General features: G+C 41.3%; 1 protein-coding gene across 11 annotated transcripts in view; it reads right to left on the reverse strand.

Moving 5' to 3' along the window:
• CDKAL1 (CDK5 regulatory subunit associated protein 1 like 1) overlaps positions 1 to 18,741 on the reverse strand; it is a 790,924-nt gene that overhangs the window by 741,908 nt on the left and 30,275 nt on the right. For 10 of the 11 annotated variants that reach the window (XM_045056993.1, XM_023253542.2, XM_006931361.4 and 7 more), the window contains 1 exon segment: positions 243 to 417. In XM_045056993.1, the coding sequence (XP_044912928.1) occupies positions 243 to 417 (175 nt within the window). 11 annotated transcript variants of the gene reach the window in all.

An 18,741-nucleotide genomic window follows, 5' to 3' on the forward strand; every position in this document is an offset into this window, starting at 1 on the left:
ATCTGACATCTTTTTTTTTTTTAACCGATTACTTTGCTAAATTTAAAACCAAATAAAATATCTCCTCTCCAAAACATTTTTAGAAACAGCACCTATATATATGCATATATACACATACACACACACACACACACACACACACACACACACACACACACACGCTGATATATACCAGTATGTATCAGTAGCACCAGTTTCTTCCTTGGTAGGATACTGAATATAATCTCAAAACAAGAGCTTACCTATTGCTCGGTGGGCTGTTTTCATCTTGCAAATATTTTTGGGTGTTTCGCTTTCGCACCTTTGGAACAACATGCTTCCGTGAAAAATGCCTATCTTGTGGTTTTAAATCTTCCTGTGACACAATATCTTCTATGTCGTCCAGGAGAGAATCACAGGAGGCAGAAGGCATCTTCTCTATTACATAAAAAAGTTATAAACGACAGAGGCATATGAGTCCCTCACAAATCTATTTCACATGTATCATCTACGAAATATTCTTGCTGATCTTGAATCTAATAGAGAGTTCAGATTTAACTTCAAGTTTACAGAAAACGCAAAAGATAAAAAAATACAAGGAAACAATGAGACAAATCCTACTGATAATGGGACATCCCAAGGTTCAACTGGAACTATTTCTTCAACAAATCAGTCTCATAGAGAAAAAAAACCGAAGAGAGACTATTCACAGTGAATGCGTTAGAAGCATAACAACTACATGCAATTCATGCTCTTGACTCTATGTCACTTTGTCCAACCAGCTGTAAGATATTTTGGGGACAAATACGGACATCAGAATATGAAGTGGGTGTTAGATAATATTAGGATATTACTGTAAATCATTAGATACAAAGTACTGATATATTGTCCTCATGTTTAAAAATCTTATTTCTGACATCGTAAACGTGATTTTACTTTTTATTTATTATTTTTAAAAAATCTTGGGGCGCCTGGGTGGCGCAGTCGGTTAAGCGTCCGACTTCAGCCAGGTCACGATCTCGCGGTCCGTAAGTTCGAGCCCCGCGTCAGGCTCTGGGCTGATGGCTCAGAGCCTGGAGCCTGTTTCCGATTCTGTGTCTCCCTCTCTCTCTGCCCCTCCCCCATTCATGCTCTGTCTCTCTCTGTTCCAAAAATAAATAAACGTTGAAAAAAAAATTTTTTTTTTTTTAAAAATCTTTTTATGGAGCACCTGCATGGCTCAGTCAGTCAAGCGTCTGGGATCTCAGCTCAGGTCATGATCTCACAGTTCAATTCATGGGATCGAGCCCCATGTCAGATTCCCTGCTGACAGCGTGGAGCCTGCTTGGAATTTTCTCTCCCCCTCTCTCTCCACCCCTCCCGACTCACGCATGCTCGCTCTTTCTCTCTCAAAACAAAGTTTTTTAAAAACCTTTTTAGAGATTAATATTGAATATGTGGACATTAAATATGTCTATAATTTACTTTAAAACAATAAAAATAGGATAAGACATACAGGAAAACCTTACATGTCTTAAATCTAAGACACATATATTGGTGTTCATTATCCTATTCTACTTTCCTGAATGTTCAAAATTTTTATCATTAAGACAAGAAAATGTGGACACGGCTTTCAGGAAGATAGAACAGATGTCCTCTTCCTTATCCATCCTACTAAGTACAATGAAAACTATGGGCATTATATATCAAATAAACATCAGAAGACTCTGAGAGGTAGAGAGAAGGCAGACTGACTGGGGACCCTGGAACCCAAGGAACAACACAACGGTGAGTTACTTGGGGTTTCTTTCGCCTCCTCTATCCCAGACTTGGAGCTGAAGAAGCCAGTAACCCAGAATTGCCAACAGATACAGACAACAAAAGCACCCCCCAAAAAAACCTGTTCTCTTTTCAAAGAACCAGAAAAGGGACAGTCTAGCAAGACAAAACTTTTAGACAACCATTCTACCCCATAAAACAAAACAAAGCCCCACAAAACACAAAACTACAGTCCCACCTCCTAACTTCTACTTTTACGAGGCTGTAACGAGGCACCCCACCCCACCCCACCAGGGCAGAACCAGAGGAGGCCATGTAGGAACCCCGGACTTGCCAACCAGCCGACCAAACAGTAAGGAACCCCCACCCCACCACAGTCAGTCAAGACCAAACTGATGTACAAGTTTACAGTAATATTCCTATCACAATCCAAGCAAGATGTTTTGTAGACATAGATAAGATTGTTGTAAAATTTATGTGGAATCGTTTAAAAAAAAAAAAAAGTAACATATCTGAAACAATTGTGAAAAAAGAAGAGTGGGAGGAATTGAGCCACCCGATTTGAAGACTTATTATACAGCTAGAATAATCAAGACTGTGCGGTGTTGGTGGGTGAGCAGAAGTATGAATCAACAGAACAGAACAGAGAACCGGAAAGAGACCCACACAAATATGCTCAAGCAACTTTTCACAAAAGTACAAAAGCAATTCAGTAAAAGAAAGATAACCTTTCCATTAGTGCTGGAGCAATGGGACATTTACAGACAAAAACTGAACCCCAATCTAAGTTTCACACCTTATACAAAAATTAATGCAAAATGTATCATGAACTTAAATGTAAAACGTAAAACTATAAACTTTTAGGAAAAACTGTAAGAGAAAATCTTCTAGACCTAGAGCTAGGTGAGGAATTCTTGGGCCGGATACCAAAAGCATGATCCATAAAAAGAAAAATTAATCAATCCAGACACCATCAAAATTTCAAACCTTTGTTTTGCAAAAGACCCGTTTAAGAGAGGATAAAAAGTCAAGCTACAGGGGCGCCTGGGTGGCTCAGTCAGTTAAGCGTCTGACTTTGGCTCAGGTCCTGACCTTATGGTTCATGAGTTCGAGTCCCACATCAGGCTTATAAACCCCTCCCCCACCCATTCTCTCTCTCTCTCTCTCTCTCTCTCTCTCTCTCTCTCTCTCTCTCCTTCCCTCTCCCTCTCTCTCTGTGAAAATAAATAAACATCAAAAAAAATGTTAAAGAAAAAGTCAAGCTACAGAGTGGGAGAAAATTTTTGCAAACCACCACTTATCTGACAAAGGACTGGTATCTAGAATTCAAAACACAGTTTTAAAAAATCCAATTGGAAAATGGATGAAAGACAAAGACATTTCACCAGAGAGGATATAAAGAAGGCAAGTAGCACACAGCATTACTAGCCGCCAGAGAAACAAACTCCAACCACAATAAGGTATCACTACACACCTATCGGAATGGTTAAAATAAAAAAAATAAAAAAAAAAAACAGTGACAGCACTAAACCCTGACAAGGATGCAGAGAAACTGGACCACTCCTACAATCCTAGGGGGGATATAAAACGGCACAGTCACTCTGGAAAACAGCTCAGCATCTTCTTAAAAAACTAACCATGGAACTCCCATGTTACTTCTGAGGGTTTATCCAAGAGAAATAAAGACTTCCATCTCCACAAAAACCTAAACCCAAATGCTTACAGCAACTGCTTTGTCAAAACCTGCAGACACCCACATGCCCTAAACCGCAGTACGGCTGCACCACAGTACGGCTGCACCAGGGAATACTACTCAGCGATTAAAAAAAAAAAAAAAAAAGGAAATGTACCACTGATACATACAACAGGCAGGACGAATCTCCAGGGAATCATGCTGCCGTGAATACAGCCGCTCCCGAAAGCTTACGGGCTCTATGGTTACATGTTTATAACATCCTTGAGCCTGAAATAACAAAATTACAGAAATGGGGAACACAACAGAGGTCACCAGGGATTGAGGAGAGGATGGGGCAGGAGAGAAGGGAAGGCCACTAGCCACGGTCAACAGGAGAGGTCCTTGGGGAGATGGAAATGTCCTCCGTCCTGACCAGATCAATGTCCGTATCCTGGGTGTGATACTCAGTTTTGCAAGACGTTACCACTGGGGAAACCTGGATATAGCATATCCACACAACTTTTACTGCTGTAAGGAAATCTGTAACTATGTTAAAATACAATGATTAAGGGGGGAGAAAATCACCTGGGAAGAAAAAGGAATGCACACTCGAGTACATTTACTGACAGTGCGGCTGCTACTTCTACCACGTCCAGGCATGAAACAAGTGCTTCACGGGTCACCTCACTGACCACTCACAACTCGTGCTTCTGGTGGTGTTACCGCCCTCCCTTTAGACAGCCAGGAAGCACACGGAAGCTCATTCACCCCAAGATCAACAAAAATCCCAGGCCAACGAGCCCCAGCCCGTGGCCTGAGCAGTCCTCTGCTGCAGACTTCACGTAGCGACGACCACGGTGCCTCACCCGGGTGGCCCAAACCAGTGTCAGGATCCCGATACTCTCCGCTGCTCTCAGGCCCCTCCAAAGAATCTCCCCTCTCCCACCTGCCAGATCCCCATCTCTCCATGCACAGCTTTCAATTAACAGACCAGCTTTCCAGGCAGGATCTTTTTGTGCCCTTTACTGCAGTGAGGTCTTTACAACTGGGACGAATTATGCCCAGTAAGTCCAACCCCCATTCAAAGCTCAGCCAATTTTACATCGTTAGTCATAACAAAAGATCAGAAATAATCTAACCTGATAAAGACCAGCTGAGCTACAGTTAACAAGGATAGGACATGGTCAAGGTGAGGCTGTCAATCACAGGCCTCCTCCTTCCCTAGACACAGGAATGGGGCCCGTGACCCAAGCCTGCAGAGTAACCCATCTTCCTGGCCACCATAACCGGTTCAGGTTTGGACATGACAAGCCCAGACCATGAGGATCATCAGGAGGACTTGTGAGCCAGAGCCAACAGAAGAGGTGGCTTCCCTTCCCACTGAAGTGGCCAAGGGGGGGAGGACATCAGCCTGCGGATGCCAGGGGCCATGCTGCCTGCCACAGGGCAGAAACGACCTAGGGAATGAAGCCTAACATGAGCTGGAGACAGAAAGAGCCACACTGACATTATCTGCACGCCTGGTTCAAAGCCCTGCTCTGCCCCGTCATGTGAGCCGGTCAGTTTCCCTTTGTGGCTTAAATGAGTTTAAACTGGGTTTTCCGCTCTTGCAAACAAGAGCCCTGCCCAACTCAGCAAACTAGATAAGGAAAAATGAACCAGGTTAGTCCTTCTGAAATGGGTTCTATTTATTTGAAAGACCATCTACCAGTGTAAAAATCGTTCTGTGGTCAAAAAAATTCAGGAAATTCTGCTTCCTCACGGACTGCCAGTATGCATTAGGGCAAAGACTAAAAAACTGCAGTGAAGAAACTAAAACTCATTTATCTTAGGAATTTTCTGAAAATTAATTTCTCATCGATCTCCTCTTCATGAGGCTAAAGATGGTGCCAAAAACAGAAGGCCTGAGTGAAGCAGGCCCTCAGATCCTCTCCCCCACTCTGCACACATGGAAAACTTCTTCTTTTACAGGGAGATGGTCCATGGACTCTGCCCAGCAATGTTACTATGAATGAACACCCCACCCTCCCAAGAACAGCCCTTCCACTCTGACTTCCTCAAGCACAGAAGCCCAGCAGTGGCCGCTCTTTCGGCATCGTCACCGTCTCTCTACTCAATCATTACTGCCTAGATACAAACTCGCTGCTATTTCTCCCACTGAAAAAACAAAAACCTTATCTTGAACCCACCTCCTCCATGTACTATCTCACTCACGTTTCTCTCCCTTAAAGAAACACTCCTTGTCCCTTGGCAATGATGTGGATGGAGCCAGAAAGTATTATACTAAGCGAAGCAAGTCAGCCCGAGAAAAGACAAATACCGTGTGATTTCACTCATCCGTGGAATTTAAGAAACAAAGCAAAAGGAAAGAAAAGAGATGAAGAGGCAAACCAAGAAACGGGTTCTTAATGCTAGGGAACACACTGATGGTTCCCGGAGGGCAGGCGGGTGGGGGACGGGTGAAACAGGAGATGGGGAATAAGGAGAGCACATGTGCTGAGCACAGGGTGTCGTGGAAGTGTTGAATCACTCACTGTACACCTGAAACTAATCTTACACTGTATGTTAACTATCCTGGAATTAAAACAAAAACTTAACCAAAAAAAAGAGGGGCACCTAGGTGGCTCAGTCAGTTAAGTGTCCCACTTAGGCTCAGGTCACGACCTTACTGCTCGGGAGTTCAAGCCCCTCGTTGGGCTCTGTGCTGACAGCTCGGGGCCTGGAGGCCGCTTCAGATTCCGTCTCAGTCTCTCTGCCCCTCCCCTGCTCGTGCTCGCTCGCTCGCTCTCTCTCTCAAATATAAAACATTAAAAAAATTTAAGAACTCAACAAAAAAAAGAAAGAAAAAGTCCTGCAAGTTCCAATTCAAGAGGATGACGTAGGAAGACTCTGAAACTCACCTCCTCCACAGAACACACCAAATTACGCCTATTAATAGAACAATTCCTCCTGAAGAACTGAGGGCTGACTGAGCAGCTACACAACAACCAAAGACAGAACAGCTAGAGACGGAGATACGGTGACAAAGGGAATGCCCACCCCCGACACCGTGCACTGCGGTGGGGAAGGACAGTACTGAGAAACCAGGAGATCCTTCTGTCCTTGGGCCCAGGAAAAAAAACCCACAGTTTAACAGAGCAACTAGCATATAAGGGAGGCAACGCCAGACCTCCGCCAAGCAGCAGAAGGGCTGCAGGAAAGCGCCAGGACAGAGGGACTGGAGAACGGAGAACGACACATTAATGCTCCCACCCCACCTAAAAAGCCTAGACTGGAACAGGGTCAGGCACCACGACAGGCAGGTCCAATTCTCCCAACAGCCTGTGCCTTCTGCCAGCCCAGGGTCTGCGAGCCCACACCAGCCCTAGAAGAAAAGCCACGGTTTGAAAGGGTGGACCAAGTGTGGGAATGCTCTCTCCCTCTCCACGTCAAAACACCAGACCGTAGAAGGGTCTGGCTGCCCTCAGAGGCAGATTCCAACATGGAAACTGGAGGGTCTGGATGGCATAACTGGTGGGAGCGGTCATCACAGGGACTTTGTGACCTCAGCAAGCCCAGGACCCACAAACCCACACCAGCCGTCCTAGGTTATTGGGGCAAAGAAAACAAGCTACAGTTCTGTGTTTTATGTGTGTTTTAATTTTTACTGGGTTTTTTGTAACTTTTTAAAATTTGTCTTGTTTTATTATGTTTTTCTTTTTGGTTTTGTCCTTGTTCTCTTTTTTCTTTTCTCCTTTTATTATTTTTTCTTCTTTAAATTCCTTTTTCTTTAATCTTTCTTTTAAAAGCCATGGTTTTGGGGCACCTGGGTGGCTCAGTCAGTTAAGCATCTGACTTCGGTTCAGGTCTCAATCCTGCAGTTCGTGGGTTCGAGACCCAGGTCGGGCTCTGTGCTGACAGCTCAGAGCCTAGAGCCTGCTTCGGATTCTGGGTCTCGCTCTCTCTCTCTCTCTCTCTCTCTCTCTCTCTCTCTCTCTCTCTCTCTCTCTTAAAAATAATCAAACATTTAAAAATTAAAAAAAAAAAAAAGCCATGGTTTAAAATTTTTAAGTTTATTAACTTATTTGGGGGAGAAAGAGAGAGAGACAGAGAGAGCAAGCATGCATACGAGTCGGGGAAGGACAGCAAGAGGGGGAGAGAGAATTCCAAGCAGGCTCCACACTGTCAGCACAGAGCCCAATGCAGGGCTCGAACTCACAAACCGTGAGACCATGACCTGTGCCAAGAACAAGAGTCAGACGCTCAATCGACTGCACCACCCAGGTGTCCCTAAAAAGCCAGTTTAAAGGAGTGAAAGAGTACGGCTAAAGTTAAAAGAGTACAGTTAAAAGAGTAACTAAGCACATATGGACACAGCTCCAGCCAGCACAAGTCAGCAAGCATACCTAGTCTGCATAGGGTCTCCATACACAAGACCAGTCTTTCAACTTTTGGAGAAATAACCATTTTGCCTAATCCATAGAAACAAACACAAAAAGTTAAGCAAAATGGAGAAACAGAAGAATATGTTCTAAAAGAATAAAAGAAAAGAAAAAGCCTCAGTAAAGGAATTAAATGCAACAGATTTAAGCAGTATGCCTGATAACGAATTTAAAGCAATGATTGTAAAGGTCCTCAGTGGGCTGGAGAAAAGACTGGAAGAGCTCAGTCAGACCTTCAAGAAAGAGATAGAAAATATTAAAAAGAACCAATCTGACATAAAGAATACAACAACCCCAATAAAAACCACACTAGAAGGAATCAACAGTACGTTAGAGGATGCAGAAGAACATATCAGCAATCTCAAAGGGTAATGGAGGGCACACAAGCTGAACAGCAATGAGAATACAATTTTTATAAAATGAGAAGTTTAAGAGATCTTTGGATAACATCAAGCAAACAGACATTCACATTACAGGGGTCTCAGAAGAAAGAGAAAGGTTCTGAAAACTTATTCGAAGAAGTAAAAACTGAAAACTTCCCTAATCTAAAGAGGGAAATACACATCCGGGTCCAAAAAGCAGAGTTCCAAACAAGAAGAACCCGAGGAGGTCCACAACATAGCACATAATAATTAAAATGTCAAAGGTTAAAAAAGAGAGAACCCTAAAAGCAGCAAGAGAGAAACAAAAAGTTCCCTAAAAGGGAAACCCCATAAGGCTATCAGCTGATTGTTCAGCAGAAATTCTGCAGGCCAGAAGAGCAAGGCGTGATATATTCAAAGCACTGAAAGGAAAAAACCCACAACCAAGAAGACTCTACCTAACAAGATTATCATTCAGATTTAAAGGAAAGAAACAGTTTTCCTGACAAACAAAAGTTAAAGGAGTTTATCACCACTAAACCGTGCCTCACAAAGAACGTAAAAGGGACTTCTTTAAGTGGAAAAGAAATGGCCAATTAGACATAAGAAAAAGATGCAAAATATGACAACATATACAGAAAATGTGCAGAAGGGAGTAAAAAGAGAAGGCGAAAAAGAAAAAGGAAAATGATTTTCCGTTTCTGTTTTTTTCTAGAATGTGTTTGAACTTAAATGACCATCAAATTATTTTTGAGACAGAGAGAGACAGAGCATGAAAGGGGGAGGGGCAGAGAGAGAAGGAGACACAGAATCGGAAGCAGGCTCCAGGCTCTGAGCCGTCAGCCCAGAGCCCGACACGGGGCTCAAACTCACGGACCGCGAGATCGTGACCTGAGCTGAAGTCGGACGCTTAACCGACTGCGCCACCCAGGCGCCCCTAATGACCATCAAATTAATATGAATTGCTCTTTATTTAGCATGCTATATATGAATGAACTTCATGGTAACCACAAACTCAACCTATGATAGGTACACAAGAAATAAAGAGAGAGAAGGCCAAACAATATCTCGAGGAAACAGAGCAAAAGAAAGGAACAAAGAACTACAAAATAGCCAGAAAACAGAATTTTTAAATAGCAATACACACCTATCAATAATTACTTTAAATGTAAATGGCCTAAATGCTCCAATGTTTAAAAAAAAGAAAACCAGGGGCGCCTGAGTGGCGCAGTCGGTTAAGCGTCCGACTTCAGCCAGGTCACTATCTCGCGGTCCGTGAGTTCGAGCCCCGCGTCGGGCTCTGTGCTGACAGCTCAGAGCCTGGAGCCTGTTTCAGATTCTGTGTCTCCCTCTCTCTGACCCTCCCCCATTCATGCTTTGTCTCTCTCTGTCTCAAAAATAAATAAACGTTAAAGAATAAAAATTTAAAAATTAAAAAAAATTAAAAAACAAAAAAAAACAAGACCCACTGTACATCACCTACAAGAGACTCACCTTAGATCTAAAGACACACACAGACTACAAGCAAAGGAGTGCTAAAACATTCACCATGCACATGGAAGCAAAAGAAGAAGAAGAAAAAAAAAAAAAAAGCCGGGGTACTAATACTCCAACCAGACAAAATAGACTTCTTTAAAGCAAACACTGTTAAAGAGACAAAAAAGGGCACTGGCATTACATACATAATGATAAAAGGATCAATCCAGCAAGAGAATATAACAATTGTAAGTATCTATGCACCCAACACTGGAGCACATAAATAGGTAAAATAAATATTAACAGACATAAGGAGAGAAATTAACAGTAATACAACAATAGAGGACTTTAACACCTCACTTACATCAATGGATAGATCATCCAGACAGAAAATCAGTAAGGAAAGAATGTATTTGAATGATACACTGGAGCAGATGGATATAACATACACAGAATATTTCATCCAAAATAACAGAATACACATTCTTTTCAAGTGTACAAGGAATATTCTCCAGGATAGTAGGTCATAAACACAAGCCTCAGTAAATTTAAAAAGACTGAAATCATACCATGCATCTTTTCCAACTATAATGGTATAAAACTAGAAACAAATTACAAGAAAAAAACTGGAAAAAACACAAACACATGAAGACTAAACAACATGCCACTAAACAACCAATGGGTCAAGAAATCAAAGAAAAAAATTTAAACATACATGGAGACAAATGAAAACGAAAACACAACAGTCCAAAATCTATGGGACACACAGAAAGTAGTCCTTAAAGAGAAATATATAGCCATATAGGCCTACCTCAAGAAACAAAAAACTCAATCTAACTTTATGCCTAAAGGAACTAAAAAAAGAACAAAGCCCAAAATGAGTAGAAGAAAGGATATAATAAAGATCAGAGCAGAAATAAATGACGTAGAGACTAAAATAACAATAGGAAAAAAATCAATGAAACCAAGAACTGGTTCTTGAAAAGATAAAATTGAAAAACTTTTAACCAGACTTATCAAGAAAAAAAGGTGAAAGGACTCAAATAAATGAGAAACAAGAGAGAAATGACAACTCATATCACAATACAAAGGGTTATAAGAGAATACTATGAAAATTATATGGCACCAAATTGAACAACCTAGAAGAAATAAACTCCTAGAAACATACATCTTCCAAAACTGTACCAAGAAAAAATAGAAAATCTGAATAAACTAGGGAGCCTGGGTGGCTCAGTCAGTTGAGTGTCCAACTCTTGATTTTGGTTCAGGTCATGATCCCAGAGTCATGGGATCAAGCCCTGTGTTGGGCTCCACGCAGAGCATGAAGCCTGCCTAAGATTCTCTGTCTCTCTCTCCTTCTACCTCTCCCTCACTAACATCCTCTCTTCCTCTCTCTCTCTCTCTCTCTCTCTCTCTCAAATAAAAAAAAAAAAAAGATAATTTTAAAAAGAAAGGAATAGACCGATTACAAGTAATGAAATTAAATTGGTAACCAAAAAACTACCAAAAAATAAAAATACAAGACCAGTGAATTCTATCAGACATTTAAAGAACAATTAATACCGATGCTCCTCCAATTATTCCAAAATATAGAAGAGGAAGGAAAGCTTCCAAATACATTCTATGAGGCCAGCATTACCCTGATACCAAAACCAAACACACCACAGAAAGAGAAAACTACAGGCCAATATTCCTGATGAACAGAGATGCAAAATTCCTCAACAAAATATTAGCAAGCTTCATACAACAATACATTAAAAAGATCATTCACCTCGATCAGATGGGACTTATTCCTAGGACGCCAGGATGATTCAATATTCACAAACCAATTCACATCATGAACCATATCAACAAAACAAAGAATAAAAATCATATGATCACCACAATAGATACAGAAAAAGTATCTGATAAGATTCAACATACATTCATGATAAAAACTCTCAACAAAATGGAATTGGAGGGAACATACCTAAACATAAGAAAGACCATATATGAAAAACCCACAGCTAACACCATCCTCAATGGTGAAAAACTGTGAGCTTTCCCTCTAAGGTCAGAAACTAGACAAGGACATCCACTCTCACCACTTCTCTCAACATAGTCCTGGAAGTCCCAGCCACAGGAATCACACTAGAAAATGACACAAGGGGCATCTATATTGGTAAAGAAGAAGTTAAGCTTGTCACTACTCACAGATGACATGATACTACACACAGAAAATCCTAAAGATTCCACCAAAAACTACTAGAAGTACTAAACGAATTCAGTATAGTGGCAAGACACAAAGTGAATACCAGAAATCAGTAGCATTTCTTTACACTAAAATCATAGAAGAGAAAAAAGAGAAAGACCTGTATACAAAGGGTTCTCACACTGAAAACTGCGAGATACTAATGAGAGAAACTGAAAACGACATAAACAAATGGAGAGATATTCCATACTCATGGACTGGAAGAATTAATATTGTCAAAATATCCATATTACCCAAAGAAATTTAATAAAGATTCAATGCAATCTCTATTAAAATGCCAAAAGCATTTTCTGCAAAACCATAACAAATAACAATGAAATCTGTATGGAACCAAAGAAGACTCCAAATAGCCAAAGCAATCCTGAGAAAGAAGAACAAAACTGGAGTTATCACAATTCCAGATTTTAAGAGGTACTACAAAGCTGTAATAATTAAACAGTATGGTACTGGCCCAAAAACAGACACATAGATCAACACAACAGGACAGAGATGCCAGAAATAAACCCACATTTATATGGTCAACTAATCTATGACAAAGGAGGCAGGAATATACAATGGGGAAAAGACAGTCTTTTCAACAAATGGTGCTGGGAAACTGGACAGCTACACATAAAAGAATGAAACTAGACCACTTTTTTACACCATACATAAAAATAAACTCAATATGGATTAAAGAACTCAATGTGAGACCTGTAACCATAAAAATCCTAGAAGCCAACACAGGCAGCTATTTCTCTAACATCAGCCAAAGCAACATTTTTCTAGATACATCTCCAAAGGCAAGGGAAACAAAAGCAAACCACTGGAACTATGTCAAATGAAATGTTTTTGCACAACAAAGGAAATGTCAACAAAACAGAAAGACAATCTACTGAAGGGGGAAGATGTCTGCAAATGATATATCCGATACGGGGTTAACACAAATATATAAAAAACTACAATTCAACACCAAAAAGAAAAAAAAATAATCCAATTAAAAATGGACAGAAAACCTGAACAGGCATTTTTCCAAAGATATAAAGACGGCCAACAGACACATGAAACAATGCTCAATATCACTAATCATCAGGGAAATGCAAACCAAAATCACAAAGAGATATCACCTCACGCCTGTTAGAATGGCTAAACTCAAAAAGACAAGCATCAACAAGTGTGGACAAGGATATGAAGAAAAAGGAACCCTCATGTGCTGTTGGTGAGAGTGTAAATTGGTGCAGACACCATGGAAAACAGTATGGAGGTTCCTCAAAAAATTAAAAATAGATGATCTAATAATTCCACTATCAGGTATTTAGCCAGGGAAAACGAAAACACTAACTCGAAAAGATATGTGCAGCCCCATGTTCACTGCAGCATTATGAACAACGGCCAAGACACGGAAGTCATCTATGTGTGCATCAATAGGCTAACAGACAAGGAAAATGCAGTATACACACACGATGGAATATTACACAGCTATAAAAAGGATGACATTGTGCCGTTTGAGACAACATGGATGGACCTAGCAGGTATCACACTAAGTGAAATAAGTCAGCCTGAGAAAGACAAACGCCATATGATTCTACTCATAAATTCCATCTAAAAGATAAATAAATAAACAAAAAGCAGAATCAGAACTATAAACACAGAGAACAAGCTGATGTTTGCCAGCGGGGAAGGTGGTAGGGGACTGGGCAAGATGGGAGAAGGGCAAATTGGGAGATCAGGCCTCCGGTTATGGAATAAGTCATGGGAGAAAAGCAAAAGCGTAAGGAATACAGTCAATGACACCGTAACAAGCCAAGTAACGGGAAAGACGGTAGCTACAATTGTGGTGAACACACCATAATGTATAAACCTGTCAAATCACTAAGTTGTATACCTGAAACTAATGTAACATTGTGGGTCAACTATACTCAAAAAATATAAAATAAAATAAAAATACCTTGCAAGAGCTGTCGACACGTATAGTTTCTGATCTCTGCCCCCACCCCCCACTCCATTATCTCATGAACCAGGCTTTCACCCCCACCTTTCCACCAAAATTGCCTGTCGTGATGTCAGTGACTTCCAACGATACATACAATCATAGATATTCAATCATCTTATAGGACCCTCTCTGCAGCACTTGGCATACTGACCATTCTCTCCTTACGGTACTTTGTTCACTGACTTCCGGGACCCCACGATCTGTGGGATCTTCTCCTACCACGTCAGCCACACCCCAAGTCTCCTTTGCTGGCTCCTCCTCCTCTCTCCCACTTCCCAACGTCGAAATGCCCCCATGAATCTGGGGACCACCCTATCCGATTTCATCTAGTTCCATGACCTTGAAATACCAACTGCAGATGCTTCTATAACCACCCCTAGACCTCCCCTGAACTTCAGACTCAAATGTCCAGCTGCCTGCTCAATTCCACACCCCTGCCTGATAATGTCGAATAGTTGTTTCAAACCTAAGTCAAAACCAGAACTCTTGACTCTCCCCACCCAACCGCACACACAACCACCACATCACACCCCGCCACCTCGCACACCACCACCACCATCATCACCACCACCATCACACCAGACCCTCTCACAACTCTCCCCATCTCATTTAAAGGCAATCCCAACCTTGTACCTGCTCCAGGCAAAAATCGTGGTGTCATCCCTGACTCCTTCCTTCACCCTACATCCAATGCACCAACAAAATCCTGCTGGCTCTATTTTAAAATATATTTTCTGGGGCGCCTGGGTGGCTCAGTCGGTTGAGCGGCCGACTTCAGCTCAGGTCATGAACTCGCAGTTCGTGAGTTCAAGCCCCGCGTCGGGCTCTGTGCTGACAGCTCAGAGCCTGGAGCCTGCTTCAGAGTCTGTGTCTCCCTCTCTCTAACCCTTCCCGCTCATGTTCTGTCTCTGTCTCTCAAAAATTAATAAACATCAAAAAAAAATTTTTTTAACTAATAAAATATATTTTCAGAATCTATTTCTAACTGTACCCATTGCCACATTCTTGGTCCAAACCAACATCCACTCTTGCGTGGATTATCGCCATAGGTAGTCTCCCTGCTACTATCCTTAATTCGCAAAGGACATTTTCAGCCCAGGAGCCAGGGATCCTTTAAAACCTAACTTCATCTCAAGCTTCAGATCAAAACCTGCCAATGGTATTCCCTCTGAGAGTAAAAAAAAACAAAATCAGTGCAAAGACCTGCAAGGACCTACATAATCGGCCTCCTGTCACCTCTCTGCCTGTATCTCCTACCATCCCCTCTTCTCCTTCCATGACACATGGGCTCCTTACTAGCTCACAGCCACCAGGTACACACTCACCCCAGGGTCTCAGTGTTGCCTGGATGCCTCAGGGCTTTGCTCAGAGACCACCAGTGAAATCTTCCCGGGCAACTCCCACCTCATCACATATACACACACTTGCTACTCCCCTTCCCCGCCCTGTTCCTCGACCACAGCATCTCATACCTGCTTCGATGTTTTCATTACTTGGTTAACATCTACCTCTTTCTACTAGAAGATGTACTCCACAAAGGTAAAAGTTTCTGTGGGCTCTGTCCACTGTGTTATCCCCTCTGGTGCCTCAAACTACATCTAGCACATTGCAGGTTCTCAATAATTTTTTTTTTTTTTTTTTTTTTTTTTTTTTACTATAGATGACCCAGTCTAACAAGAGACGGCCCGAGGCTACCCGCTCTGTCCCGACTATACTAAACCTTTTCCATATTCTCTGAGTATGCCAAACTAGTTTCTGACTCCAAGGGCTCCACACTTGGCTTTTTTTTCTGCCTGGAACATCATCCCCCAAATAGCTGTATGGCTTGCTGTCCACTTCTCTATTCAAATGACACCTCCTGGGAGAGACCTTTCCTAACCACCACATCGAAGACAACCACACAGAGACCAAGCATCCACACACACTCACACTGACCTCTAACCTGACACCGTAACTGCAGAACAGAACTCCATCTCTCTCACCACAGTGTCACCTCCATCAGCAAAAAAGGCATTACCTCGTTTTCACCACTGTCTCTGTGACGCCTACAACAATGCCCAGCACAGAGCAGGCAAACAGTATCTGTTGACCAAATGAATGAATGAATAAGATGCGTAAGGTAAATTTAGCTCATCTTTCTTATACTGGATTGGAATCTAAAGCAAACACCTAATAACCCTCAGAGTTTCTTCTACCACTGTTAGTCTATGAAATAAAGAGGCTAAATGAGAAAGGCTAAGACAGGTACTGCCTTCAAATGTTACTAAAGAACTAGTGAAGGACTGTGAATTAAAGGACACATTAAAAGCCATACTTTTTTAATTACACTTTTTACACCCCATATAGCCCTGTGTATTGATTCAAGGAAGGGAAAGGAATGGAGAAAGAAAGAGGAGAGGAGACATACAACATCATGCAGTACAGGGAGTAGGAAACATTGCTAAGCCTCTCATAGAACTGAAATCCAAAGAAGCAAAAAGATGTGCACACCAACAGAGTTACATTTAGAACCCAGGCCTCAACGCCAAGCCCCCCCAACTATAGTTCTGCCTCATTGGCAAAGCCCAAACAATGCAAGAGTCTAATGTGATGCGAAGAAATAAACATATTCCAGGAAAAAAGGGGGGGGGGGTGCAAAGGAAAAACAGGCCTTCAAGAAATGCAAATAGCCAATAAGCACTGGAAATAATGCTCAAGCACACTAATAGTGAGCGTTTAAACAATAAATTATTTTTTTGTCTACCCCACCAATAAAAAAAAAAGACGGACAAAACCCTATTGTTGACCGAAAGCATGGTAAAGCTGGTTTATTCTTTCCGGAAGTCTTCCTAGCAATACATATCAAACTTTAAACCATATATACCCTTTTCTAAAATGTTTATTTTGAGAGAGAGCACACACGCACTTGCGCATGAATAAGGGAGTGGAGAGAAAAAGAAGAGAATCCCAAGCAGGCTCCATGCTGTCAGCGCAGAGCCCAACATGGGGCTCCAGCTCCCAAACCGTGAGATCATGACCTGAGCCAAAATCCAGAGTGAGCCACCCAGGCTCCCCAAGACATATACAGTATATCCTGTGATCCACCAATTCCATTTCTAGAAATTCAATTTAGAGAAACAAAGGAGAACAAATATAAAGCAGAGGATCGTAAATCTGGCTGCATAAGGACTTGAACCATCTCATCACTATTTGTAAAGCTTTTCCTTCCAACAAACTGGTAGAACCATTAGCCCTCAGAAATTTGTAAATGAGTAAGAAGGAAATGAAAGTCTGAGACTAAAAAGAAACAAGACAACATTGAAAGGAAACAACAGATCATACAGTTTTTTGCTCAAAAGGCTGAGGAATTCAAGTTTGATGAAGGGAATATAAATCGTCAGTGAAAAGGGAGATACTGAAAATGTTAGGAAAAATATATAAAGCGATATCCTATAGTAGTGTTATTTGCATTTGAGATTTATTAGGAGAGTTTTTATAGTATCAAATACCCAGGTCCCATTCTGAATTATAATTTCCAAGGAGTGGAATATAAGGACATTAACTTAAAGCTTGCCCAGATGATTCCACTACACATCCCTGATTGAGAACCATCATTCTCCCAGAGATTCTCAACCTTTTTTTTTTTTTTTTTTTTTTGTCGTTTATTTATTGAGAGACAGAAAGAGAGAGAGAGCTCAAACAGGGAAGAGCAGAGAGAGGGGAAGACACAGATTCTGAAGCTTGAGTGCTCACTGCATTCACCTGAGGAGCTTTTGTAACCTACCGGCAACTGAGCCCCAGGGCAACTCAATCAATCAAGGGCAACAGGGGCACCTAGCAAGCTGAGTAGGTAAAGCATGCAGCTCTTGGTCTCACAGTCTTGAATTCAAGCCCCAAGCTAGAAGTAGAGATTACTTTAAAAAAAAAAAAAAAAAATGGGGGAACAGAGCCTGGAGATGGATACTATTTTTTAAACCTTCTAGTAATTCTTACATGTGTAACCACATTGTGAACCAAAGTCCTACACCAGTAGTTTTCATAGTTCGTGGTTCCCAGATCAGCATGATTAGCACCACTGGGAAACTTGGGAGAGATGAAAATTCCCGGGCCCCACGCCAGACCTACTGAATCAGATACTCTGAGTAAAGCCCAGCAATCTATAACAAGCCTCCAGGTGATCTTGATGTGTACTAAAGTTTGAAAATCTTTATCCTAGAGTTACTCTCTCATAAAAATCATCAAGAATGTTCATCAAAAATATACCACCTCATCAGCTGATTTCAACCAGGGTGCCAAAAAAAAATTTAATGGGGGGAAAGAACAATCCACATGCAATGAAAGAAGCTGAAGCCCTTCCTCACATTACATACAAAACTTAACTGAAAACGGACCACAGACCTAAATTTAAAAGCTAACACAATAAAACTCTTAGAAGAAAATATAGATGTAAATCTGCGTGATGTTAGATTAAGCATTATTCCTTCCTTAGTTATGACACCAAGAGCACAAGCAACAAAAAAAACCGGACTTCAGCAAAATTAAAAATGTATATGCTTCAAAGGACACCATCAAGAAAGTGAAAAGAAAACTCATACAACGGGAGAAAATATTTAGAAATTACATGTCTGATATACATCTAGTACCAGAATACAGTGAGTACACAAGTCAACAATAAAAAGACAAACAACCCAATGTAAAATATGACCAAAGAGATGAGTACACAGGTCTCCAAAGGTATACAGATGGCCAATAAGCCCATGAGAAGATGTCAATATCATTACCTATAAGGGAAATGCAAATCAAAACCACAATGAGATACCACTTCATACACACCAGGATGGCTAAAATAAATAACAACAACAACAGCACTG

This window comes from Felis catus, chromosome B2, assembly GCF_018350175.1.
Source record: "Felis catus isolate Fca126 chromosome B2, F.catus_Fca126_mat1.0, whole genome shotgun sequence".
Lineage (NCBI taxonomy): Eukaryota > Metazoa > Chordata > Mammalia > Carnivora > Felidae > Felis > Felis catus.